Source organism: Panthera uncia, assembly GCF_023721935.1.
Source record: "Panthera uncia isolate 11264 chromosome C1 unlocalized genomic scaffold, Puncia_PCG_1.0 HiC_scaffold_4, whole genome shotgun sequence".
Lineage (NCBI taxonomy): Eukaryota > Metazoa > Chordata > Mammalia > Carnivora > Felidae > Panthera > Panthera uncia.
Window position 1 is genome coordinate 90,009,546 of NW_026057585.1, and position 26,700 is coordinate 90,036,245.

General features: G+C 53.0%; 1 protein-coding gene across 1 annotated transcript in view; it reads right to left on the bottom strand.

Annotated features, from left to right (window-relative positions):
- Positions 1-25,941, bottom strand: part of VWA5B1 (von Willebrand factor A domain containing 5B1) — a 49,802-nt gene extending 23,861 nt beyond the window's left edge. The window contains exons 1-9 of the mRNA XM_049617925.1: positions 25,731-25,941; positions 17,591-17,755; positions 16,192-16,344; positions 14,287-14,557; positions 10,433-10,578; positions 9,522-9,653; positions 8,771-8,895; positions 4,988-5,164; positions 472-582 (exon numbers count right to left, since the gene is read on the bottom strand). Of these exons, the coding sequence (XP_049473882.1) occupies positions 472-582; positions 4,988-5,164; positions 8,771-8,895; positions 9,522-9,653; positions 10,433-10,578; positions 14,287-14,557; positions 16,192-16,344; positions 17,591-17,729 (1,254 nt within the window). The 5' untranslated portion in view covers positions 17,730-17,755; positions 25,731-25,941. The remainder of the gene's footprint in view (positions 1-471; positions 583-4,987; positions 5,165-8,770; positions 8,896-9,521; positions 9,654-10,432; positions 10,579-14,286; positions 14,558-16,191; positions 16,345-17,590; positions 17,756-25,730) is intronic.
- Positions 25,942-26,700: the final 759 nt, after the last annotated feature.

The window sequence follows — 26,700 nt, forward strand, 5'->3', positions numbered from 1 at the left end:
CCCCTCTTTGTGCACACCTACACTTTGCCTAAAATATTCCTTATTTTCAAGAGGAGACAGGGCGCCTGGGTGGCTCAGTCAGTTGAGGGTCCAGCTCTTGATTTTGGCTCAGGTCATCTCAGGTTATGATCTCATGGTTGTGGGATTGAGCCCAGCATGGAGCTTGCTTGGGATTCTCTCTCTCTCATTCTCTCTCTGCCCCTCTCCCACTCATGCACATGTGTGCATGATCTCTCTCTCTCTCTCTCTCTTAAAATAAATAAACTAAAAAAAAAAAAAAAGAGAGAGATGTTAGAAACTGGCCTACCCAGAGATAGCCTCCCTGGTTCTCTGCTTGTGGGCATCACTGAGGTGCCACGTGAGGGATGGCTTCTGAGGCTGGCCTCAGGGTTACCTGCTCCTTCTTTTTCTTCTTTTCCTCTGCTCCTCACCACCCATCCACTCCTGGACCCAGCCCTTCCCCCTCCTTACCTCACTGTAGGTCTGGCTGGAAGGGAAGAGGGTCTTAAATGTGGATCCAAACCCAATGACATTGAAGAGGCAGGCCGGCATGAGGCTCTTAAGAGCCACCAGCATGGCATCCTGGCAGGCAAGAAAGGGATGTTCAGAATTCAGAAAGGAGCTACGACCTTTGCCACCACACACCAGTGTTCTCATCCCAGCCAGAAGCGGCCTCCAGGCAGGCCTTCCACCCCCCGCCTGCACCCAACATTGCCTTCTCCCTCAGATCTAGAAATTTGCTGACAGGGATACCAGAGGCTGGACCAAAGCCATCATCATAAAACTTCTCACCCGTGTAGCAAGCCTGACTTCTCAAAGTCCTTCTATTATATTTGCCAGTTCCCTTTCACCTCCTGCTGACCCTGAGAGTTGGGGAGAGCAGAGAATATCCATTCCCTTCTGCAAAAACAAAATCAATGTCTAAGGGAGGCACGTGGCTGGGTCCAGGGCACACTGTTGATGGAACAGGCTTCTGGCTTTCATCCAGGGCCTTCTGCATCAGATGGGCCCCCTCCCCACTGTTAACTAGGGACAAGTCTCTTAGGGACAGTCTCTTCAGCTCATATTTGTTAAATGCCAGGAGATACTTAACACACATTACTGTATGTAATCTTTGCAATAACCCTTTAGGCAGGCACAACATTATTCCCCTTTTGTACAAGAGAAAATTGAGGCACAGAGGGGTGCGATAAGTCATTGGTGAGCATTCTGACAATAGTGGAGTCAAAAACTCAAACATGTTTCACCTTGCCTCTGAAGTTTGTGAACAGTAGAGTCCTAACCTGCTTAACTAGACAACACCAGGAGACCTTGATGAAGGTCTGTTGAAATAAATAATGACAAAGAAGAAAGGTGGAGAGATGGTGGGGGCGGGGGATGATGATGATGATGATGATGATGATGATGTTGATAATGATGATGATGATAGAACAGTGCAGTGGTAAATATCAAGCAATTACTATGTGCCAAATCCTGTGCTAAGCACTTTCTATTAATTATCTCATTTAATCTCTTTAACATGCATTACAGCACAGTGGTTAAGAAGATACATTTTGAAGTTAGATGTATGTTGGTTTAAATCTCACTTTTGCCCCATTACTAACTTGACCTTGGGTTAGTTATGTCCCTCCTCTAAGCCTCAGCCTGGCACTTAGTAAACATTCAGTAAATGGTTATTATTACCACCCCAATGAGAAACATATTAATAGCAATGCCTCTGTTTTACAGGTAAGAAAACTGAGGCTCAGGGGCACCTGGGTGGCTCAGTCATTTAAGCGTCCAACTTTGGCTCAGGTCATGATCTCACAGTTCGTGAGTTTGAGCCCCACATCAGGCTCTGTGCTGACAGTTCAAAGCCTGGAGCCTGCTTTGGATTCTGTGTCTCCCTCTCTCTTGGCCCCTCCCCCCACTCTCTCTTCCTCTTTTTCTCAAAAAGAAAAACATTAAAAAGAAAACTGAGGCTCAGAGGGTTAAGAAGTTGCTCTGGATTGCAAAACCTAAGACAGCTTTTAAAACATAGCTCTGAGATCCTTATTCATGTTGGCTCTGCCTTGGCACAGAGCTCAGAAATGAGGGGCTCTCTGTCACCCTCAAGGAGTTTATTGATGGCACCCCAGGGATCTCAGCTGACTTCACAGAGAGACAAACTGTTATATTCCAGAATCCAGAAGGAAGCACTTGCAAGTCTGTCTTGGCAACTTCCACAGCAATACAGCCTTGCAGGCTCCACAGACCTGCAGCCCCTCTCCCATCCCCCTCCACAAACATCAAACATTAACATCAACCTTCACCGTTCTCTCCGTCTCTTTTTGTTGCCTGTGTCAATACATTTTGTTTCTCTACAAAAGAAGTCAATATCTGCTTATTTTTTTCATTAGCCACTAATGTATATTCCCGCTAGCGGGAGACTCTGCTGATCCATACAGATTGTCTCTGCTCACACCTATTAGAATTTTTAAAGCCACGTTTTTGGCATCGAGTGGCAGCTGAAGAATGAGACCAGCTGCAGGAAATTAAATTGGCTGAACTTTCCCCCTTGGTGTGGCTGTTTGGATTTCTATTCTCTCCCACCTTCCTGAGCCTAGTTTTCCCTAAAATGTCTACCTAATGGCACACAATTAATGCCCCAAGCAACCCCCTTATGGCCTCGTTGTCAGTGGGGAAAGGAGCGTGTGCCTGAGTGATTTCTGTACCTTTTTCTAAAAGGGGCATGTGTAGCAGAATAGATTGTGCCAATGCAAAGCCATTTGTGGAGAGATGACCTTGAGCTCAGTGAGCTGAACTGGAAAAGAGAGCAGGGGAGACTCCAAAGGGGGAAAGGACTGAGAAGAGAGTCAGAGGAAGTCATTGTCTGAAAATTCTAGAGGGTAAAGTTTGGAAAGGTCTTTAGTTCAGGAAATAGATTTCCACTCATAAACTGACTCCCTTTAACTGGTAGTAACAGCCTGGACCACTGAGATGACAAGGGTGTAGAGAATGAGTCCAGGCTCAGCATGAGAAAAAAATGCCATGGTCAATTATTGATGTCTGTCTGGCCTTAGGAGAGAGGAACAAAGGGATGTGTGACATATGTTTGCCCTCCCTGAATTAATCGTTCTTGCTCATTTTGCAGAAAGGATAAATGAATCCCAGAGTTGAGAAGCCACTTGTCCAAAGCCACATAGCAGGTCAGTGGCAGAACTGATCCCAAAACCCAAGCATTGCTCTTTCTATTAAGCCACGCAGCAGAAATGACATAGAGAAGAGAGCTTTTCTCAGTAAAAGAGTATTCTAATACCCTACCAGCAACCTAAGGAAAATGAGCACTGATCCAAGATATGGGAGGCTTTGACTTCCTCATTAGCCCTGTGGTGCTGGGGAGAACACCTGGCTTCTTGGGGACTTAGTTTCTTTACCTGGAAAATGGCAGGAAAAAATGACTTAAATGCTAAGAGCTATCATAAGATCCCATGATACTTAAGAATAACTGAAGAGATGTCTTAAAAACTGATACAGCTATGGAATGAAATACACATGGCCACACAGTCCTGGAGCATACTTCAGCAGAACTATGGACAGCTCCCCATTCTAATTCTTGCTTTTGATGGCAGACAAAGGTGGGGAGAAGGTGAAAACTAGTCCTGTACCTCAGCGTCTAGAGGCCTCAAACAGGAGCTTGGGTCTCATACATGATTGCTCAGGCATACTTCAAGATTAAACCTAGTCATGGAAAGCCTGAGGAGATACCTGGCATCACAGATCCCATCTAACCCCTCCCCTCCTTGCCAATCCTGTTGCCCTGGGAACAAGAGTTTGCTCCAGAGACAAACTAGGGGGAGGGATGACATTTCAGGTGACAGCAGCAGAACTGTCTCTCTTCCTGTTCCCGCATCCTTCATTTCCTCGAACTATGAGCCTTTACCCAGTTCAATAAACAGCAACTGGGGGCTTTTTATGGGTAAGTACAGAGCGAGGCTCCATGGGGAGAGATAGATGAGAAAGATCTGGTCCTTTCCCTTAATGAGTTCATAATTCCAGCAGAGGAGACATACATCTCCACAATGAAAAATACAAAGGAGAGTTAGATAATGCCATAATCGAGGTGAATAATCTTCTGAAGGAGAGGAAACGCTTCTGGATATGTGTGTGTGGGGGAAAGTTTATCACTCTTCTGTACTCCTTTAGAACTTCCCACTGCAGTGGGACCATGCTCCCAGCTATGACTGGTTAGCAGGGCTGCTCCCTCACTCAACTGTGAACCCCTTGAGGCCAGGAACTACATTTACAATCTGTTGTCTTTCCAGATGGCCAAGCACTGGACTTTGCCCATATTAGGCACTTGAAAAAAAAAAAAGAATGAACCAAATATTTTCTAGTGGTTTGTACACAGTCCTTAATGGCTGAGGCCATGTGCAATGAATCTCTGATGTCAGGTGGTAGGAACAGACAGACATGAGTTTGATCTTAGACCACACTAGCTGTGTGACTTTGGGTAGGTTACTGAAATTTTCAGGATTGGCTTTCCCATTTGGAGAATGGTGACAAGAGGGCCAACCTCACGGGATTATTGTCTGGATTCAACACCACGCTGTGCATTAAGTGGCTGGTATTGTATCTGGCACATAAACCTGATGCTATGTGAGTTCCCTCCTCTCTTCTCTGTGCCTCTCTCCACTCAGTACCTGGTGAGATGTCTCAGCCCAAGCAGGCACTCAACAAAGGTTTGCAGAGTGCCAAGGAAAGCTATTGATGATGACTTTATCCCTTGGTAAATGGGCAACAGTTCTACCTCTGCTCATCCATTTCAGGGTTTTATTTGGGGAACAAGTTGAGTTTGGGTGTCTGTGTTCAAATGGATTTTAGAAAGTTGAGTTGTTCCTTTTAGTCCCGGAGTAATTTAGGAAAGTAGTTCAGGTGTGGAAGGAGGGCTGCTTGGAACAGAGAGTGCTGAGGAAGCTGGTTCACCCTGAAGCCCTAAATCCCGGGGCATGGGTCCTCTTATAGGTACCTTGACACGGTGGATGTTGGTCCCACTCATGCTGCCACTCCGGTCAATGAGGAAGATAAACTCCCCATGGGTCTTTCTCAGGTTCGGCTGGACTGACTGGAGGTCGGGACAGAAGTTGAGCATGATGACCGAATGGTGGAGGATGTCCTTGTGGAGACGTTTCCGGATGATTTCTGTCTGGAGAAGAAAGGAAAACTCTCTCACTTGAGCACTCAAGACATCCAGAGCTGCTCCTGGGGGCTCACGCTGGTCCCCCGTTACTCACCAGGTTTTGTCAAGATCCCACTCATGCTCCGCACGAGAGACACTTCCAGGTCGACCATACCCGGTTCTTCCGTTTGCTAGACTTTCACAGTGGCAACAAACAGCAAGCATAGACTTTGGAGGCAGGAAGACCGGGGTTTAAATCCCAGCTCTCACCGTCCAGCTGTGTGTGATCTTGGGCACGTCCCTCCTCTGGGTCTGTTTCTTCATTTATAAAATGGGGCAAATGGCATCCCCTTCTCAGGGTGGTTACGGGATGGACACGTGCAGGACCTCAGCTGAGAAGTGTGTCTCTGGCTTTCACCCACAGCGTCTAAGCCACTCCCTCCGGCTCATCTTGGCTGTGAACTTGGTATCCCTGGGTTTACCGCTTCTCTCCCTCTGATAACTTCCTACTCCGCCTTCAGATTTTACCTCTTTAGAATGCCTGCCCGCATCTTCAGGGTGAACTGACTATTGCTTAATTTCCTCATGCATGGAGTGAAGACAAGAGTACTGATCTCACAGAGTTATATGGACTAAGTGCAATGCCCATGAAGCCTGCCGCCTGGCGCAAAGCAAGTGTCTTTACACGGGAGCCACCATCACTGTATCTGCTGCTGTTTGTTGTGGGGACCCAGGCGCTTCTCACATTGCAATGTTTTGCTTACCTGGCTGCCTCCTCCTAGCTTGTACACTACTTGCAGGCAGGCCATACCTGAGTCTCTTTCCATCTTACCAGGGCTTACCTCAGAGCCCGGTACAAAGATGGACTCAAACATCAAAGGCGGGACAGCACCACACTTCTTTATCTTTCTGTGTGTTCTCTTCACTTGCCCTGGCACGCTGCTGCTGAACCCTGCTTCCAAACTCACCACGCACGCTGTGCCGAATCTCATTTCCTCCATCCTCGCCCTACCTCTCTCTCTCTCCTCACCCCCATTTCCTCTGTCTGCCTCTTCGTCTGACTGTGTCTGCGTGCGTGTGCCTCTTTGTGGCTGTTTCTCAGTGTTTTCATTTCAGCCCCTTCCCCAACTCGGTAGGTGACATCATCATCCACCCAGGTGTGTTCACCCAAGACCTAGGGCTTGTCCTTGGTTCCTCTCTTATCCTCCTCCCCCCGCCCCCACAGCTCGTCGTTCAGCAAAGCATTGTCAGCTCTGTCACTGAGATGCGCTCTGAACTTGTCTTCTTCTCTCTGTCTCTACCCCCACCACCAGCCCAGTTTGGGACCGTGCTGTCTCTAGTCTGGACCTTTAATGCCTCTGTCAACCACTCTTACCTCCCTGTGGTCTGTTCTCTACATAGAGCAGGGAGTGTGATCATCCTTGTCGTTCTGCTGCTTACACAGCTTCCCCCATGCCTTGCACATGGTTATGAAGCCCCCTAGTGCCTGACCCCTGCCTACCTGTCCCCACCATTTTTGCCCACTACATTTCGGCAACGCCGGGCACCTGTTTCCCAGACGCGTCACCTTTATTCTGCTTTCAGTTCTGTGCACGGTCTTCCATTGTTCACCACTCACCAGGCCTCATTCTCAGACAGGCTTTCTCTAAACACCAGGCTAAGCAGCGCCCATGCTTATCACGCATTATATCCTATCATTCTGCGGTATTTCTTTCTTGGTCCCCAGCCCTCTCTGCCCCTGAACTTGCTCATTCGTTTACTTCTAGTCTGTGCTAGAATGTAAGCTCCATGAGAACAAGAACATGTCATTTTTAGTGTCCTCCCAGTGCCTAGAACAGAGCCTGACATCTCCTGGGGGACATAGTGTTTGTTGAATAAATAAATGAGAAATGAATCTGTGTGGGCACCTATGTGTGCATCTCTGAGTTGCTTTTTTTTTCTTTCTTCCAGTGGCTGTCTCTACTTGTCTCTGCTTCTCTCTGCATCTGTCTCTTGTACGTGGCGTCTTCCCCTGTCATTTGCCCCCCTCTTTGCTAAATCACAGCCTCTGACGGCTTGTCATACCCACTCTTCATGATTGATGTTCACCTTCTGGATGCCTGCCTCCCTCCTCCGTGAGGGATCACGCTCTCCCTCCCACATGGAGCTCCTTTGCCAAAGGCCACTGCCCAGCCTGGCTTTCCGGAAGACAGAGCCCAAGTCAGCAACAGCCTCATCTGCCAGTGACAGGAGCCCCTTCTGGGAACCTGAGTTTTGCCTCTCAGCGAGGTGGCGTGGGGACCCCGGCTCAGGATTCACCAATGTCTCCTCCCGCTGCCTTTATCCAATTGCAATAAACTCATCTCTTCTTAGTGGCTCTGGGTGATCCTCTGTCATCCCTGGAGCTCACGAGAATACAGGGTACTTGCATAACCAACCCAAGGTGGCAAATTCTCATTTGCTTCCGCCCTCCCGGGGCTAATTGATTTAATCTTGGCAGGCAGAAGAGCCCCGGGCCTGGGAGACCCACTGCCCCCACTGTTGCCCACATGCTACAGTCCTCAGAGCTCGGGGACACCCCCACTCTGAGAACCTGGCCCCAGCCTCTTCTCCGAACTGACTCATCTGGGTGAGGGAGCCCCTCTGGGAAGGCAGATGTTCCCAGTGGGGTCCCTAACATGCGACGACAGGGGCAGTGAGTTACTGACCCTTTCCTTTCGCCATCCCTCCTGCCCCCCACCAAGCAGGCCCTGCCAGGGGGATGTCTGCTAAAGGGGTTGGCACGAGCAGGGAAGGGTCTACATATTCCCATGCCCTCCCCCTCTGCCATGGTCCTCTGCCAGTCAGGGAGGGGCTCTTAGACCCAGCCAAGCCGCCCCCACAGGGTTGACTCTGAGTCCTTAACCTCATGTCACCAAAGCCAAGGGTCTTCCCTTCCTCTCAGCTGAGTGGTTCTTCTTGGGTGCTAAACCTCAGCGTTCTCGTCTAAAATGGGGATACCAGAAAAAGAAGTGTGCCATCGTCCTTACACCTGCCTTGGCATTCAGGGCCTGGCTCAGCCTCCTACCAGCCTTCCCCAGCTGCCCCCCCCCTTGCTGAGGCCTTCTCACACTGACACTTCATGAGGGGAGGGGGCGGGCAAGAAAGCGTCTCCTTCTGGCTTTCTCTGCTCTGCCTTTATTCTTTAGGTAATAGTTGCAAGGATCTCAGAGGAAAGAAGAGCAGGAGACCCATTCAGCAGATGGGAAAATGGAGGCTCAGGGGTAAAGGTGGGACTGAGAGGGCACCTGGGGGCTCCTTGGGATGAAGTGACCTGGAGAAGACCAAGGTTATTTCTGCCACCAGCCTAGAACGTCGCCTGGCTTAGGCACCTCGGTGGCATTAGGAGAAGGTGGGCTGGCAGGAGGCAGGAGGACAGGGTGCCTGACGGGTGACGGGGAGACAGAGTGACGGCTGCGTCGGGACATCCATGTCCCAGCAGCGCCCCAGCCACAGACGGAAACAGTGATCAGGATGTGCCAGCAGCATGCTGAGGGAGGGACCCGGGCAAGCCACCCTCTTCCCCTGCTCAGCATCCTCATGGGTCCCTTGATGACCGAGCCCCCGATGTCACCCCAGTTCTGCCGCCGCTGACTCGGCTTCAGCCACACTCACCTGTCTCTCTGCACTGCTGTCCTTCTTCATCCCTTTAATGAAATCCGTTCTTCCCTTCAAGTGCTGCTCAAACTCTCCCAGGGTCATGTCCCCTTTCTCCATCAGGACGTGCGGCATGTGGGGCTCTGCAGAGATGAGATCAACTCTTGGCACTTGTCCAAGTGGGAGGGCAAGGCCGGGGGCCTTGGTTTAGGAGGAAGATCTTCATGGAGTGGGGAGGACTCCCAATGTGGGGAGGGGGAGGGAACCCCTGGCTGCCTGGAGTGGCATGGGGTCTCAGGAAGACTCCTCTGTCAGGCAGGGGAGCCTAGTGGCCATGGAGAACTCACATCCTTCTCTGGGCCTCAGTTTACCCATCTGTCAAATGGGGGTGAGACTGGGCTCTGATATTTTCAGATCCTGACATTTTATGAAGCCTTCAAGAGACAAAAGAATTGTTCTCTGAGGGTTCAGAGCTGCGAGGGTCTCCCTGAGCTTGGGATTTCAAAGGTTACCTGCTCAGCTGGCCTGGGGGCCAAGTTCCCCATTGGGTGGATGAGACCCCCAGGGCCTCTGGAGCTAGAATCCGGCAGGAGGCACTCAATTCCGCCAACTAGAGTCAGGTTTCCAGGAGCCACTATTGCTGGTTTCCTCTCTGCTGCCTGCCCCCCACCCCCGCCCTCTCCCGGGCTGGCCGCGTATCTCTGCCCCACAGGATCAGCGCCTCCTCCCTCCCACAGGCCTCCCAGGGGCCCCGCCTGGCGCGTAGTACCACTGGGGTGGATGAGGATCTCCACCGGCCGGTCGAAGGTGTGCCTGTTGGCCAAGGTGATAATGATGCTCTTGGCCGAGCGTGCAGATGGGGCAGCATCAGCTCGGATCTCGTGGGTGGGACTCTCCACCCCTGAGTGGCACAGAAACATGGAATAAGCTCAGGAGTCTCAGGAGAAATAGGGGCTCCGTTGGGGACAGGAAGACCCGTGTCAGAGATGAGGGGCTCCTGACCTGCTGTGCAACCATGGACAGGCCTCCTCAATTCCCCCGTCTGCAAAATGGGGGCTTAGACTGGTGATGTCTGTGGCCCTTCCTGCCCTGACCTCAGGATCCACTGGGGTCAAAGGGTGGCTTCCTCGTAGTGCACATAAAGAAAGCAAGAGCTCAAGGCTCGATGGCTGGGCACTCTGTAAATGCCATCACGCTGCTCTGGGAGAACACTCATTGACAAGAAACTGTGTCCTCGTGTCCCTTTAAAACCTTGAGTGGGCTGGGGAGGGGAGCCATCAGAACAATAGTCCCCAACTCTGGTTGCATGTTAGAATCGTCTGGGAGCTCTTAAATATTCCGGTGTTCAGGACACAGCCCAGACCACTGTCATCAGCAGCTCTGGGTGGGATCTGGGTGGTGGGATCTGAAAACCCCCCAGCTGATCTGACTATGCAAAGGAGCCATTGAGGTGGGCATGGGGGCAGCCTTGAAGCCTGTCATTGGGAAAGGCTCATCTTTGGGCCACACGTTGGGGAGCAGGAAGTGGGGGTCCACGAAGCTCCATGTGCTTCTGGGCGGGTCAGCTTCCCTGCCCTTCCCCTCTTCTCTATCCCTGGCAGCTTTCAGCTGGAAGCCCTCCCCACCTCCAGGCCTCAGGTCTTTCCGGCCCCGATCCAGGTCTGGGTGGCCCTCTCTCACCTGCGAGCAGGCACGGCCCGCGAATCTCCAGCTGGAAGTTGAACTCGTATTCCATGGGGTTGGACACATCGGTGTCCAGGAGAGTTGCCAGGCACAGCTTGTTCCAGGAGTCCAGGGCCCGGGTGCCGAAGCAATGCTTGTCTTTGCTGGGGAGGTGGCCGAGAGGAGGAGGAGGTGGAAGGAAGGAAGGAAGGAAGGAAGGAAGGAAGGAAGGAAGCGGCAGGAAGATGGAAGAAGACAGTGAGTCCCAAGCGGCCTCGGCATTCCCTGCAGCCCAGCCCAAAAGGGGGCTGAGGAGCCTCCTCCCACCCCACACCCTTACTCGGCCACCGGACCTGACCCCAGGGAGAGCCTGGACTCCGACATGAGGCCCAACGACTCACGGTGGATGGGCCAGGCGCCAGGCCTGGTGCCCCAAAGCATTGGCACCTGTCGTTCTCACCACCTCCCGCAGAAGAGGCATCAGGGCCCCCAGGACCCCCATTTCCCATATGGGAAAACAGAGGCTCAGCAAGATGTAGCGGCGAGCCTAAGCTCCCACAACTAGCACTTGGCAGAGAGCGTGTCCTCGCCGGGTGAGTCTGGCTCCACTCTGAGGACATTCACACAACGTCACACCATGTCTCGGATCCCTGCTCTTCCTTGTGAGCTGGGGGCGCCTTGCCCAAGCCGCTTCTCCAAGTCTGGGTTTTCCATCCATTAAATGCGGATAATAATGACAGTGAGTTGCTCAGTGAGTCACCTGCTGAAGGCTCAAGTTCCCAGGCTCTCTTTCTGGGTCATCCCCCACCTGTCTTTGACCCTACTGTATCCCCCACCCCTCAGGGTCACACCCTCTAAGGTCTTTGTTCTACGTGCTTAATCTGCAGGTCTCCTTGTAAAGCACCCTGTGGTGTGTGTGTGTGTGTGGCCCATCAATTCCCTTGTTTTGCTCACTGCTGTTTTTTTAAGCTCTGTCCAGGTGTGCTGTGCAAACCAGTCTTTGCTGGGACGCGTGTCACCTGGGGGCATCTGTTATATTGTACTTCTTCTCCCTGCCTCCCTGGGTTAACAGATAACACGGCAGGTCTGCATCCCTTTTGTGGACTTAGGAAACAATGTCTCTGGGGTTCATGGGTCAAAGGACAGCCGCTGTGTTTCACCAGATTGCTTTCCAGGCTGCAAAGTTTCCATTTCTGCCAGCAATGGACAGGAGTCTCCTCCTCTCAGCACTCTCACTAACCCTTGGTATTATTATCTGTTATTCTTATTTTTTCTTGTGTCACTCTGTGTGCACAGCTCCGAGGTTCCTGGGGATTTGATGCAGGCTGCTCCTGAGAGCGTGTTTTACTCTGCCTGCTGGAACGGGCAGGGATAAGCTTCTCAGGGCCTCCTGGGCCCCTTGTTCTTCCATCCACCGAGGTCTTGAGTGTCCCCAGCTCCGGTAGGCCCCGTGTCTCAAACACAGAAGACTTGGGGCCAATGTCAGCATGTACAAAGACAGCACACAAGCTGGTGTTCCTGGTCTGAGACTGGCTGGTGCCTCAAGTTTCTGTGCTGTGACAACAGGTGTCCTCATTTAGGCTTCAAGACCTTATACAGTCTGACTCCCCATCATCCCTCTGACCTGTCTCGCACTCTGCTAGATGTTTTAGCCTTCCGGCCGCTCCTCCAACACATCATGTCCGCTGCTGCCTCAGGGCCTTTGCACTTACCCCTCCCGCTGCCCTCTGCACAGAATGTTCTTCCTCCAGCGTATCTCCACCCTCCCTTTCTTCAGATCACGCTTCAAATGTTGCCTAAGCTGTCCTTTCTAGCTAAAATAGCACTCAGTCTATCCTCCCTAGCCTCTACAGCATTTAGCTTCATAGAACTTGCCTAACATATTACATGTTATGGGCTTATTTCTTTATTAACTGTCTGCCCCCCCACCCCCCTTCTGCTGTCAGAATGCCAGCCCCATGAGGACAGCGACCTTGTCTGTCTGGTTTACTGCTGTATATTCCCCGCACGCAGAACGGTGCCTGGCACACAGTAGGTGTTTAATTACTGTTCATGTAGTGACTGAAAATTGCACTCGAGGCTCACTCCACACGGGAAGCTGCCGTAACCCTCCCCCCGGCTCAGCCTGAGGTCGGTGGCACCTAGACATTTGCTGACACTGCTGTCTGTGTCCCGATGGGCACGTGTTCCCGGCTGTCCCGGAGTCCTACCAGGGTGTGTATGAAAGTCCTGGATGTATATGGTACATCTTCACGGATTTCAACTTGGCCCAAAGGTTTGAGACAAGACTTGGCGGGGGGGGGGGGGAGTTAAGCAGTTCAACCGGTCATTAATTGTAAGTGTTATTTTTATGCCAGAGTGGCACAAAGACACTATGGCATAGATTTTAAAAATTCACATGTGAATGATAAAATGTGAGACCTCCAAAGACATCTGAATGCTGCAGGCTGCTTGGCTGCTTGACCGTGGCCTCCTCTCTCCCTGCATGGGAAATGCTCACCCGCCTCAGTCCCCACGGGGTGAGGGGGAAGGGAGGAGCCCCAATTTCAGCAGCAGGTGCCTCAGGCTGTGACCCACCTTCTTTTCCTGTTGGGGGGGGGGCACGGCAGAGCACAGAGAAACCCTCTTGTCCTGGGCTTGTAGTTTTCCCAGTCCCACCTTCCTAAAACCCCTATTACTGGCTTTTTGTTGCTTTTGGAAGAAATCCAAAGTCAGCCAGGGCTACAGGGTGTCCTAAGTGTCTATAGCCTCATTTCGTGTCACCGAGCTTCAATTCTCTGGGGTCTGTCCTTGCTACCTCAGGGCCTTTGCCCCTGCTGTTCTCACCTACAGGAACTCTCCTCTCGGTGCCCACCTCCTTCTCATCGCTCAGCTCCCAGCTGAAATATTGGTCTCCGGAACTTGGAGAAGCCTGGCCTGGCCCCTGGCCTTCCAGGGCGGGTTCCTCTTTCATACTGTCAGCCCTGTCATTGCACTTTTCACATAATTAATTATGCATGCAATACATAAGCAATTACCTACGCATCCGTTACGTTATTAGTTGGATAATGATCTCTCCCCCTAAGTCCCAAAAGGGAAGGAGCCATGTTGGTTGGGCGCCCTCTGTATCCCTAACACCAGTACTAGGGTGCTCAGAAAATGCCTCGAGTGCATTAAAAAATAAAGCCTGGAAATTCGAATCCCAAGCTGTCCAAATACCTGAGCTTCCGGCCAGTAGCAGCACGGGGCATTTCAGGGAGATTATTTAAAAAAAAAATTTTTTGTGTGTTTATTTATTTTTGAGAGAGAGAGAGAGAGAGAGAGAGTGGGGGAGGGGCAGAGAGAGAGGGAGACACAGAATCCCAAGCAGGCTCCAGGCTCTGAGCTGTCGGCACAGGGCCCGTCGCGGGGCTCGAACTCACGGACCGCGAGATCGTGACCTGAGCCAAAGTCGGACGCTCCACCCACTGAGCCACCCAGGCGCCCCTCAGGGAGATTCTTTTTAAAAATTTTTTTTTTCAACGTTTTTTATTTATTTTTGGGACAGAGAGAGACAGAGCATGAACGGGGGAGGGGCAGAGAGAGAGGGAGACACAGAATCGGAAACAGGCTCCAGGCTCCGAGCCATCAGCCCAGAGCCTGACGCGGGGCTCGAACTCACAGACCGCGAGATCGTGACCTGGCTGAAGTCGGACGCTTAACCGACTGCGCCACCCAGGCGTCTCAGGGAGATTCTTAAGCGAGCAGAAGGGAGCAATTATTCGGGTGGTGGCTACTGTACCACCAAGCCTTGTGTTCTCTCCTCTCTCCCCGGCCCCACACTCCCCTGCCTTCATCCACCGCCTCCCTGCTGCCACCCGAGACTCTGCCCTGGGCTGGGCAGGGCTCCTTACCCTTGGGCCTGTTGGCTGGAGGGGCCAGCGCTCTCGGTGCAGAACTGAGGCACGGTCGGGGCGCAGACAGCAGGCAGCAGGACCCGCACAGCCCCGCTGGGCAGCGTGGGGAGCTCCGAGGAAGTGCTGACGAAGATGGTGACGTTCTCCATGGGGACAATGGTCCCCAGGTTGACCACGAACAGGACCCGCTCCAAATCCTCATCCAAAGCCACCTTCCCTGGCGTGCAGGAATGAGGGATGACGGAAACCCCCTCTTGCAGAGTGGTCCCTAAGTGACAGGCCTGGAGTCAGCGGCTATGTGCGTATTATCTCTAGTCCCCTTGAAGTGGGGTAGGTTTGAGAGCCCCTTTTGCTGATGGGAATATTGAAGCTTAGCGGCAGGGGTGGGGGTGGGGGTGGGGGGTGGGGGTGGGAGGGGTGCAACTCGCCCAAGTTACTAAGCAAATAACTAACTCGTTGGCCCGGAATCTGAACCCACGTGGGTCCGAGGCCAGGCTGGAGTACTTCCCACTGGCACCCTGCTGGGAGTGGGGGGCTGGGACCCACACAACCCGGACAGAGGCCACGCCCCCATCCGCAGACCCTGCTTCCCCTCAAAGAACCACATTTCAGCATCCCCCCACCTTTGGGGCAGATGCCTTTGTTCATGAATATTGCTGTTGTCTGAGAGGCCCGTTCCCTCGCCCCTACTTGGCCAGCCTCACGCAGCCACCAGCCCCTCCACGAAAGCCTCTCTGGTCCTCAGTCGGACCCTCCTTCCCTCCTCGGATGTTACGCAGACCCCTTCTGGCACAGCTGCCTTCCACTTCCTGTTGCGGCTCCCCCGACGCGTGTACAGCTTTTCTTCCAGACTGCGAGCAGCCCTAACAACTTGGAGGCAGCTTGGTGTCTTGCCCACAGTGGGTGCTCATTCAAAGATTCTTGACTGTCTTAATGATCAGGTGAACAAATGTCACTTTGATCACAGATCCAATGGTAAGAGTCTCTTATGTCACATGATCCTTGGTCTGACTTCAAATCCTGACTTGTCATTAACATGCTGTGTGAACTTGGGCTGAGACAAGTTCAAGTGAGACACTGCATGTAAAGGGCTCACCCCAGGGCTTCCCCTCGGTACATGTTGGGGATGGCTTTCCTTTCCTTTCCTCTCTGGGATTCCTTCCTGGTCTTACTCTCCCACCAGCTCAGACTGCATCTGGGCACCTGCGTGTTTCGTATGTCTCCGTGGTGGTCATGGCCATCGATAGACCCCAGACCTGCCACCCGGCCACCCCAGGGACCCCCCTTTTCTGCACCACCCGGCCTGGGTGTTGCCTGAAGAATATATTCACGGCCTTAACTTCCTCTGAGGTCCTGGGCCATGCTGCGAGGTTACCGCACTCACACGGTCCCCTCAGATGGCACAGGGAGGCTGTGTGGGCCCTCTCTGTGCCTCAGTATCCTCAATAGCAGGCATCCGCAGCCATGATTTGGGTACTTACTCTGTACCAGAGACTGCCATCTCCACAATCACGTCTCTGTTCGGCTTTGGATGCGTAGGATTATTTGTTCCATTTTACGGATGAAGTGTAATTTTTTCTTTAAGCCCATACCATTTGCAACAGGATGGGGAGTCAGACCCTGGTGTGATTCATTCCACAACCTCTGAGCTTAATGGACACGCTGTTCTGCTCTGTAGAGGCAACTTAGCAACGCTTTTGTCGCCTCCTTTGATCCTCACTCTGCTTTTGAGGTGAGAGAACAGGAATGAGGTTCAGAGAAGTAAATTATTAGCCTGAGGGCACACAGGATTCCTGACTCCTAGTTTAGTGCTCTCTCTACCCTATCCCACTGTTGTCCTTTCAGACTGCTTGAGACCCCAGCCAGACCCAGGCCCTGCCATGGCCCTTCCATCCTCCTCACCTGTGACATTTGTGGCTCGGATGCGGGTGCCATCAAAGTGGCTGCTATCCATCTTGGCTTTGTCCTTGATCTGTACTGTCACGACACGGTCGGCAATGACCGCCTCAAAGCCGATCACTGTGGTGTATTCATCCAGTGGGTACACAAAGAGGCCTGCCAGGGAAGGGCCCAGCATCACGGAGGGTCCCAGCCCTACCCTGCGTCAGCATCACGGAGGGCACCCAAGCCTTTGACCTGCCAGATCGATGGTTGGTTCTCACTGTCACAGAGAGGGTGCCAGAGGACTCTGGCTGGGACCTTGTGGCTCTGGAGCCACGCAGGCAAGTGCAGCAGAGGAACTGTGGGAACAGTGGGGCGACTGGAAAAGGGACATCTGCTCCCCGTCCCAGCTGACTGTGCAGGCACATGAGACCCATGTGGCCAGGGCTTTTGAGTTTTCAAGACACACTGGAAATCTGGATTTTTATGTGACCTATTCTGCATGCTGGGACACTGGAGGAAGAAGAACCTTAGAACTAAGGTTCTAATCCAGTCCCTACCACTTCTCCTCGCCTGGTGATTTTGGATAAGACACTTAGCTTCTCTAAGCCTCCAAGCCCCATCTGTAAAATGGGCTCAGTAGAGCCAAACTCATGAGGTTGTCATGCAAATGGAAAAAGTAGCCACCATTTATTGAGTTATGTGCCCCAGAGTGTGTGCCCCGTGTGTTTAGACTTAGTGCCTCCCAGACTCTAAGAGCACATGAGTCACCCTGGGGGTCTTGTTAAAAGGCAGATTCTGATTCAGTAGAGGGATCAAGGCTATATCTCATTTAACATGGCCACGAACACCAGGGCGGCGCAATGCCTGGCTGATGGTGAGCCTACCCCGGCTCCCATCCCTCTGAGCCTCAGTTTCCTCATCTACGAAATGGGCAGAGGCTGGTTCTTCCCACACGTGGCATGCCAAAGGACCATCCTGACATTGGCCCGTTGTTTAGTCTCCTGGGTCCCCAGCAAGTTCTGTTTTGTCACCCTCTGGAGATTTTCCTAAACAGATGACCAGGGTGAGCCACGCCTAAGAGTGGGAGCTCCTGGGTTTGCATGGAGTCTTGACGACTCTCCTGCTGTGGGGCTCCCTGAGAAAGTTGGGTCTGGCCATTTGATGCGGGTGGGCATGCCCATGTGGGACACAGGCAGTCCTGGGACAGCTGGTGGGGGCTGAGCCCAAAGCCCGACCTGATTTGCTACTGGCTCTGAGGCCTCTGGGGGCAGAAATGCCATTCTTATTTCTCAAATGGGGAAACAGACTCAGAGAAGTTACATGACTTGCCCTACGTCCATCGGCTTGTGTGTGTCAAAATGAGGAAAAAACGTTGAGAGCAGGGTGGCCCTGGGGCAGCCATAACAGGGGTCCTCACCTTGAAAGGGCTGGGCTTCCAGGTTGCCATAGGTGAGAGAGGCCGTCAGCCCCAGCGCGTAGCCACTGACAAAGGAGGTGACATCGGAGGCGGTGAGGGGCAGGGCTGCCCCTGTGAGCTGGTTCAGCAGCCCAGGCATCCCGCTGGCTACTCAGCCTTCAGACCCTGCAAGAAAGAGACAGGAAGGACAGGAAGTGGGGAAACCCCACCCCCATCCCTTCCCAAACCAGTTCTCCACTTCAGCCCCCACAGGCGGCCAGCACACTATTCTCTCCATGTTCCCCACACGCTTCCCGGGTGGTGACCCCTGCTATCTCTCAAGCACCCCTGAGAGAAGTGGGAATTTCATTTCCCTCCATGTCACAGCAGGGAAACTGAGGCCTGAAGACAGGTGACCCGCTTGGGCTTACTCAGCGAGATGGGGCACAATCGGGGCTGGAGTCCAAGCAGGCTCACGGCCAAGCTGGAATCCTCCCCAGCAGACGGTGCTCCCCTAACTCTGGATGGGAGTCCGGGGCCTTGGGCTCTGACCCCATCCCTGTGTCAGTCCCATAATCTCTGAGCTGAGGCTGCTTCCTGTGCAGCATGAGGGAACTGAAATCGCTCACCGCATCCCCCCTTCTCTGATTTCAGGGGGTGTCTGAAATGAATCTGCCCACCACCAGCAGCCCGGGGTTGTGAGGGGAGTGAGGAGCACCCCCAAAAGAGACTCAGGTGAAAGGGGCCACGCCCCCTCCAGGTGTGCAGGTCAAAAGCCTGGGAGTGATTCCTGGCACCTCTTTTTCAGCACCCCCCCATCCCCAGGCCATGGCCAAGGCTTGTGATTTACCTCTGGAAAAGCGGTGGCATCCATCGTGCCTTCGCCTCCCTGACACCTGCACCCTCATTCCAGCCACCACCGCGTCTGTCTGGACCGAGGTGCCCCATTGGCCTCTTGAATCTACAGTCACCACCCCCTCCAGCCATTTCTCTACTCAGTGGCCACGCCCCCATAGCAAAGCACCAGTTGGTTTGGTCTCTTTCCCCCACCACCCTGCTCCTGGGGCAGAGACGGAAACCCTTAGGCCCGCCTAGGGCCTGTGCAGTCTGGCCCTGCAGACCTCTCCCGCTGGTCAGTCACCACGTCTGCACCCAGCCTTTGGGACGCTCCCAGGCTTCCAGTCCATTCCTCAGAGGTATCCTGTGACCTCCCACCTTTGTTCTGCTGTTCACCCCCTGGAAGATTCACCCCACCACCCACTTTAAACTAGTAACCTCCTGGGGCACTTGGGTGGCTCAGTCAGTTAAGCCTCTGACTTCGGCTCGGGTCAAGATCTTGTGGTCTGTGGGTTCGAGCCCCGCCTTGGGCTTGGAGCCTGGAGCCTGCTTGGAATTGTGTCTCCCTCTCTCTCTGCCCCTCTCCCGCTTGTGCTCTTTCTCTCTCTCAAAAATAAATAGACATAAAAAAAAAAAAACTAGTCACCTCCTTCTTGTCCTTCAGTGTCAGCGGAGGGTTGCCCCACAGGGAAGTGACACCACCTGTGCCCAGCGTCCTTCATTCGTCTGCCTCCGCAGAGACAAGTCTCTTTCCCTGAGAGCAAATGTATCCATTTGCAGGGATACATTTTGTTGTGTGACGTTATTTTGTTGCTGTCTGTCATCCCATTTACAGTGTGTGCTCCTGGAGGGATAGGCCGTGTCTCTTTGTGCTTCCTATTGTACCCTCAGTGCTGATTAAACCGATATGAGAACGGATGACTGTCGTCACTCCATTGCGAAGGACAGAGCACTTCACGGGGCAATGATGTGTCCATTATCTACTGGGCTCCCAGGACCCTCCTGGGTAATCCCTGGGCTTGAAGGGTGGGGTGGGAACGGGAAGTGCCAGAAGCCGAGCTCTCCAACCAGCCTGACGGCAGGGCCCGGGCGGTGGACGGATCGGGACTGCACGGTGGCCCGCTGACAGTGAAGCTTCTTGTCCTCCCGATTTTATGTAATTTGGCCTTAAATAAAAGAACCTGGGGAATTGTCTGTTGGGGAATTGCCCTCGACAGGCCCCCTGGGAAAAGAACTATTGGGGAAAGAAAATAAGGTTCCACAAGGAAATTGCGTGGCCCTACATTTAACCCTTGCCACCCCCTATAAAGACTCCTCTACCTAAAGGAAGGATAGCCCCATGTATCTCCCAGCCAAGGAGAGACAAATGGAGTTGAAAGTCCCACTCTGGCAACAAAGGAGTGTTATCTATGGGCACAAGTTACTCCAACCCCTAGGCCCACTTGGCCCCCAGGAGGCATTCCAGATGATGATTGAACCTAGTTGGTTAAGGTGCAGAATGGTTCATAAGTTCCTAGGTGCATGGTCTCTCTGAGAATGCCTAAGGCGTGGGTTCCTAAGGCCCTCTTGGCCCCCTCCTGGCACCTCAGACGGAGGCGAACACTCTTGTTCCTCAAACCACAAGTGGTTCAGGGAAACAACTAAGAGGTCATGTCCCTGTAACTGTCCCACTTGAGATGTTGAGAGATAGATGACCTTTCATGAAAACAGCAAAGCAAATGCTTTATAGATTATAAACATAGATACGTCATGAAAATAATGTAAGAAATTAATCAATAAGCAAAGGGCAGGAGGGAGCGTTATGAGAAAATAACCATGTTATTCCTTAAAGGGTGATTACACACAGGAACATTTTAGAATTAGGTAAAGCCCAGAAAACATAGATGACGCACGCTACAAGGAAATTGCTGGCAAATATAATGCCACATTTGCCACAATAAAGCGGCCAGTCCAACACACTGCTGTGGTCTGTGTCCACTTTTATTTTTGTTTTATTTTATTTTCACTTTTTCGCCGACGCCGTTCATCCTTCGGAAACCCCTGGTCCTGCAGGAGCTGGACTCCGGCAGGGAAGCAAAGTCAAAGGGTGGGGAATACAAATTTGAGGTCAAGTTCAAGGCAGGTTTTCCTCCCTGTGGAGCGCGAGCCAAGCAAAGCCCGATCGATGCGTGCTACTGCGCTGCCTTTTCCCAAGGAAGCGAACTCTTCCCCTGCAAGCCTTCCTCATGGCCCTGCGTGGCTCCTTCGGGGCTCCTGCCCTCTCTGCCCAGCAGCAGCGTCTTTATAATTATGTTCTCTCTTGTGGTTCCGGCCCAGACGCCTCTCAGCCCTGCCTTATCGAGGCAGGCTGACTGATGGCAGGAGGCAGATAAGGAGCCAGGAGGGAGCTGCTGGATCCCCAGCCACCCTCTCTCAGGAATGTTCTCTGTCCTGGTGGCCTGAGCAAAGCCTCACCACTCCCAGGGGTAGAACAAGGTGGCGGAGTTCATTTCCTGAGCCGTCTCAGCTGCCACCCACACTCCCTCCCTCCTCCTCCTCAGCCCGGTTCCCTCCTGGCCAGAATATTTGGACTTCAGCTTCAGTCCATCCTGGGGTGGAGTTTGGCCAAGGGCATCTTCCCACACAGTCCCTGGTGCCCGTCCCGGGGGCACCTTGCCCTGGAAGGGAGGCTTGGATGACAGTGATGGTGATAACAGGGGGCAGACTCACTCAGAACTCACCCCTTTAACAATATCAATACCTTCTCTTCTCAGGAAGAGAGAACTTGAGGTTCCTTGGGGCCTAAACAATGCATATTTTCCATGAATTCATCCAGCATTAATAAGCACTTGTTGTATTCAAGGCCCCGAATTAGCCACTGGGGGCACATGAGACACAGCTCTGTCCTTAAGGAGCTTAGATTCCCACGATTCAGCACTTACGATACAACACCCAGGGCTCGTCCCAACAAGTGGAATCTACTCCCGAAGCCAAGAGCACACTGTATACACCGTATGTTAGCTAAACTTGATGATAAATTATATTAGGAAAAAAACAAAATAAAAAATAATTACAATTGTGAAAAAAAAGGAGCTTAGAATCTCGTGGAGGGGAGATCTGTCGAACATCGAAATTGCAGAGGGGCCCCTGGCTGGCACCTCACCAGCACCATGAAGATTACATTGCGTAATGTATGAAAAGTACCCAGTACCATGCCTGGCACATACTAGGTGCTTAATATTTACGCAGGGAAATGAATGAATGAACGTCGGCTGCTTCCCAAGGACAAGAACTTTCAGTGATCACCCAGGTGCTGGGGAGACCGTGGGAGACAAGGCAGGTGTGAGACATAAATTAATGGGAGAGACACATATTAAATAAAGCTGCAAGCCAACAGACTCACAATCCGACCCCTTCTTGTCACCTTCCCCTGCTGCCACCTTCTTGTAGTCCAACAGTCTATCCCCAGTGGAGCAGACAGAGTGATGCCTTGAAGCCGTGATCCAGTCACGTGACTCGATGGCACAGCCCTCTTTGATGGCTCCCCGCATGCCTCCAGTCCCCCCAGGCCTGCTTCCTGCTTCCCATTGAAGACAAGACATCCTTCCAGCTCTTCTCCTGGCTTTGCTCTTTTGCAATGGCTGTTCCACACCCAGGAATGCTTTCCCTTAGGCATTCTCGTGGCTCATTCCTTCGCTCTTTCAAGTCTTTGCTCAAAGGGGACTTGTTCGTGGAAGCTTACCCTTAGACTGGCGACCTGTTCGTCCGTCTTCATGTTCAATCCCTCAACCTACGTTTCATTTATATTTCCCGTAGCATGCACCACTATAATATGATGTAATACAATCTATGCATTACGTTTGCTGCTTATAATCTACTTTCCCTGCACAAAGGCAAGGATTGGGGTCTGTTTTTCTCACTGATATATCCCAAGTGTCTTGAATAGTGCTTGCACCAATGGTAGGTGGTGAGTAAATATTTGTTGAATGGATCAATCAACATGTAGTCATAATGTCAGGCTGGCCATTTCGGGGTTCCTCAGCTCTCCCAGCTGAGGGAGAGATGTCTTCTGGACCACCAGGCCCAGAGCAGCACCTCAGAGAAGATATTGATGCTAAATCCATTAGACTCTCATCTCAGTGTTTGTATCAGGGCCCCAGATACACCCTCGTTGGTGGCACCAAGGTCCCGCCATCTTGGAGCTCGCCCATCGGTCCATAGTGGATGCTGCTATCCTGTGTCCCTGAGCCAGCCTCTGGCCATCTCCCATCCCTCAAGCCCACCACAGTGCCTTCTGTGGCTACCACTCTGGAGCCAGCAGGCCCCCTGTATTCTGGGGCTCTCCTGGGATTTTCTCAGAGTCCTTGGCCAAGGACCTTGCTTCCCCTGCAGCCCTAGACAGGAAGGACTGCCTACTCCTTGTCACCCCTCAGTGTCAAGGGTGGGACGGTGGCCTCCTTGGCCTCAGCCGCTGCTCCAAAACCACCATTTTGCTTCTGCCTATAAAACCCCTTCTCCGTGGTGGTGGTTGGGGTCACTGTTGCCTTTTGACTCCGTACCCGCCCATTGCTTGCCATTCCCAAGGTCCTGATCTCTCCCTTCTTTTAGCAAACACTTGGCACCTGGCTCCCATCTTCCTCTGCTCCCCAAACCCTGCCATCAACCAGGTGACTTTAGCATCCACAGGTGTGGTGCATCTCCCGGCCCTTTTATCTCCTGACCCCTGCACCTCAGTAACCTTGGCTTCTGCTCCAGCTCAGCTGGTGACTTCCACTCCCACACCTTGAGCTTGACATACCACCCATGTGTGCCCCATCTCCAAAACCATGCAGGCAGCCACATAGGTTGTTCTAAAAACCTCCAAATCTTGGCACGTCTGAGCCCTCTTTTCCTTGCATTCTCCTTAGCACTTATCACCATACTGTATATTCTTTTTATTAATAGTCTCATTTGACATGTCTCCCCAGCTCTCCAGGGTGTAATCCCCAATGAGGGTGAGGGTTTTGTTTCAGTCCGTTCACTGCTGCATCCACGACCAAGAGAATAATGCCTGGGTATCGTAGATGTTCAATAAATATATTTGTTTTTGAATGAATGAAACATCACTCCATGGACTTTTTCTATAAAATTTGGCAACAGCCCTCAGCGGTAGGTATACGCTTAGTATCCCCATTTTATAGATGAAAACACCAATCTCAGGGAGGTGAGATAGACTGTCCAAGGCCACACAGCCAGAAGGTAAGGGGGCTGAGAGCTGAACCCAGGCAGAAGGACCGCAGAGCCATGCTCTTAGCCTCGCGGCTGCACTGCCTCCTGCTTAATCTTCTCCTGGGCTGGGCCATCTCTCTCCATGTGTCTCTTGCCAGCCTCCTCTCCCCTCCATTTCTACCGCTGCTGCTTCCTTATTCTGCCCTGGACCATCTCTACCCTCCCTTCCAGTTCACTCTGTCACCTCGGGTGCACACACACACACACACACACCAGCCTTCTTTTCCCCTGGGCTTAATGGCTCCCCATTGCTCTCGTCTGATAGGGCAGGTCAAACTCTTAGCCTTTAGCCCAGGGCTCTTCCCCATTTGGGTCCCCATCTCTGTCCAGTGTCACCTCCTGCCGAGTTCTCCATCACTGTGTCTCAACCACGCCAACCTTCTCACTGTGCCCTGAACCGACCAGGTTCTTTCTCACCCTTGGGCCTTTCCCCGGAATGATGGTTGCTTTCTTTTCGCCTTTCAAAGTGCTGTTCAGCATTCAAAGCCCTGTTTCACTGTCACCTCCTCTCTGAAGCCCCCCACCCCAACATCCTGGCCCATCAGACACGCCCTTCTCAGCGCCTCCACGGCCTCTGAGCACTTGTCTGACACATCTCTCATCTGGACGGACCAGAACTGCTCGTCGGTAATGCTTGTTGACCCCAAGTGCTGTACGAACAGGGCACACCTCCTTCTCTGCCTGTGTCCTAGCTTCCTGCACAGGGCTCAGTTCAGAGGAGGGCCTCTAAATGGGGCTACCGGGTTCTAGTGCTTTGTAATCCTCGCTAAAGCTCACACCCACCCTCACTTTATGGGTGAGGGGAAGGAGGTGCAGAGGGGAAGTCTGGAAGCATGTTGGTGAGCGGTCAGGCTGGGTGGGTGGTCAAGCAGCCTTCCACCGGCCAATGCCTGTCCTTTTCTTCCCCAGTTGCTTCCCAGTCCATGCTGAGCACAGGAGAGGCTGGCGAGGGAGGGAGGGTGAGGAGGAGGGAGCACCAGGAGCCTGGGGGACCGGGCTTCAGAACACCGGGCTTCCCCTGGCTGTGATGCCTCTCGAGCTGCTGCCGTGATCCTGACCACCATGAGCTCAGCAGGCCCCTGCATACCAGCCCCCCGCCCCAGCTGCGGGCCCCAGAAGATGCCTCTGGGGAGGCTGTGGTCTGGGCCCCAATCGTCCCGGAATCACCTGGCATGCAGCGTTCTAGGCTGAGAACACTCTGGGCCATCAAGAACCTGCAGCAGGTGGCATGAGTTGGGTTACATGTGATGTGGGGACATGTGCAGGGAAAGGAACTGGGAGAAGAGAGTGCGGGGTCCCTGCTTGTCTTCAGTCATCATGACAGGCTGGGGAACGCCTGCATCAGGGTCCTGGGGTACAGGAGAGGGGCCTCCCGCTCACTTGCCAGAAAGGGATTGGAAAGTGGGGGTTGCTTGTGGGGTAGCAGCCGGGTCCTAGGATCCAGAGCATTGCCTGGGTTAGTGTCCGAGATGGCCACTCCCTGGTGGCCTGGGGCCAGTTACTCAGCTGGGCTCTGCCGCTTATATATCATGTGACCTTGAGCCCCTTACTTAACCTCTTTGTGCCTTAGCTTTTGCATCTATAAAATGGGACCATGATGGTGCCCACCTCCTTAGAAACTGGATGGATAAAGGAGACGATGTCTATGAGTGGTGGGCAGGAAGCTGGCGGGTCCTGAGGAGGCTGGAGGCTTCTCTTCCAGGCCTTTTTTCCATAGAGTCTCCTTGCAAGGCCCCCTTCCTGGACTGGGTGAGCTTGTACAGGCATCAAGCTCGCACAGCTGGGAAGATCCCCGGGTCCCGGCCCAAGCGCCCACCTCTGGTTGTGACCTTGGAGCCAGAACGTGCCCTGTTCCCTTTCTTCCCTAGCTCATATTGTTCCAGAGACAGCATGGCAGGCCTTCTTTCTCCACCTGGAAGGCCGTTCTGGAGACCTCTCCCCTTCCCCCTGGTCAGGTGCCCCCAGATTGTGTCCACGGGGTTGGGGCTTCCCAGCTCCGTGGTCTCAGCCAGGCCTGGGCCAGGCACAGACTGTGAACCCACCAAGCAGTTCTGGCCTTGCCACCCTGCCCACTCACCTTGGGCTGGGGGTCCTCATCGTATTTCCTGTCACCAACTGTCTAGGAAGTCTATGCTTTCATGCCTCTGTTGGGAGCCTGTCCTCCAAGGACTGCCCCACACACAGATGAGCCCCAGTATTCCCTTCAAAGCTGGGGCAGAGTCGATGGGTTCTCAGGCCCCGCTGATTGTCCTAAGCTTCTAGAATTCTGGGGTTCTCACAGGCTGGTCTCCTTCTCTACACCTCTCCCCTTGGGCCCACACCTATGGTCCTGAGCTGCCCCCCACCCCCCCGCCCGCCACCCACCCCAGCCAGGAGGCTGCCAGCTCCTGGCACTGGAGGCAAGGACTATCTCCCCCACCGTCTGGCCCACAGTGGGTGCTCAGCGATGGCCTGAATGGATGGATGGCATGTGCTCTATCTACCCAATGAATGAATGAATGAGTGAATAATGAATGAAAAATAATGAATGAATGAATAAATAAATAGGATAGAGTGTATCAGGGGTGGGAATAGGCCTCGGCCACAGGTTCATTTAAAGCAGCTAACAGTGAGAGAAATCCCTCTATTTCAACCAAAAGCCTGTAGGATTCCATCCCAGAGCCAGCCGTGGTCTCCCGTTGGGGTGGGGAGTCGGGGCTAATCAGGACAGAGGGCACCCCGGCCTCTCAGTGCTTGGTGTTCCTGCCCTGCCGGGAGACCTGGAGTCCCGCCAGTCCAGATGTCCAGGGCAGTCAGCCCTGCAGGTGGCTGAGGCCCAAGCCGCCCACGGCTGCAGAGGCTTCCGGCTAAGAGGCTGTGACCGTGCCTGCTGCAGGAGGGAGAAATAGACATAACTAAGCCAAAAACTGCGTGTCCCCCAAGCCCTCCATGAGGGCTGTTGGGTTTCCGAAAAGAGTCTTTGTTGTGTACCATTAAGGTGACGGTGGGAATACTTGTGAGCAGGTGCCGGATCCCCTTTTTCCGGGGGCCCCGTGAGGCTCCAGCCC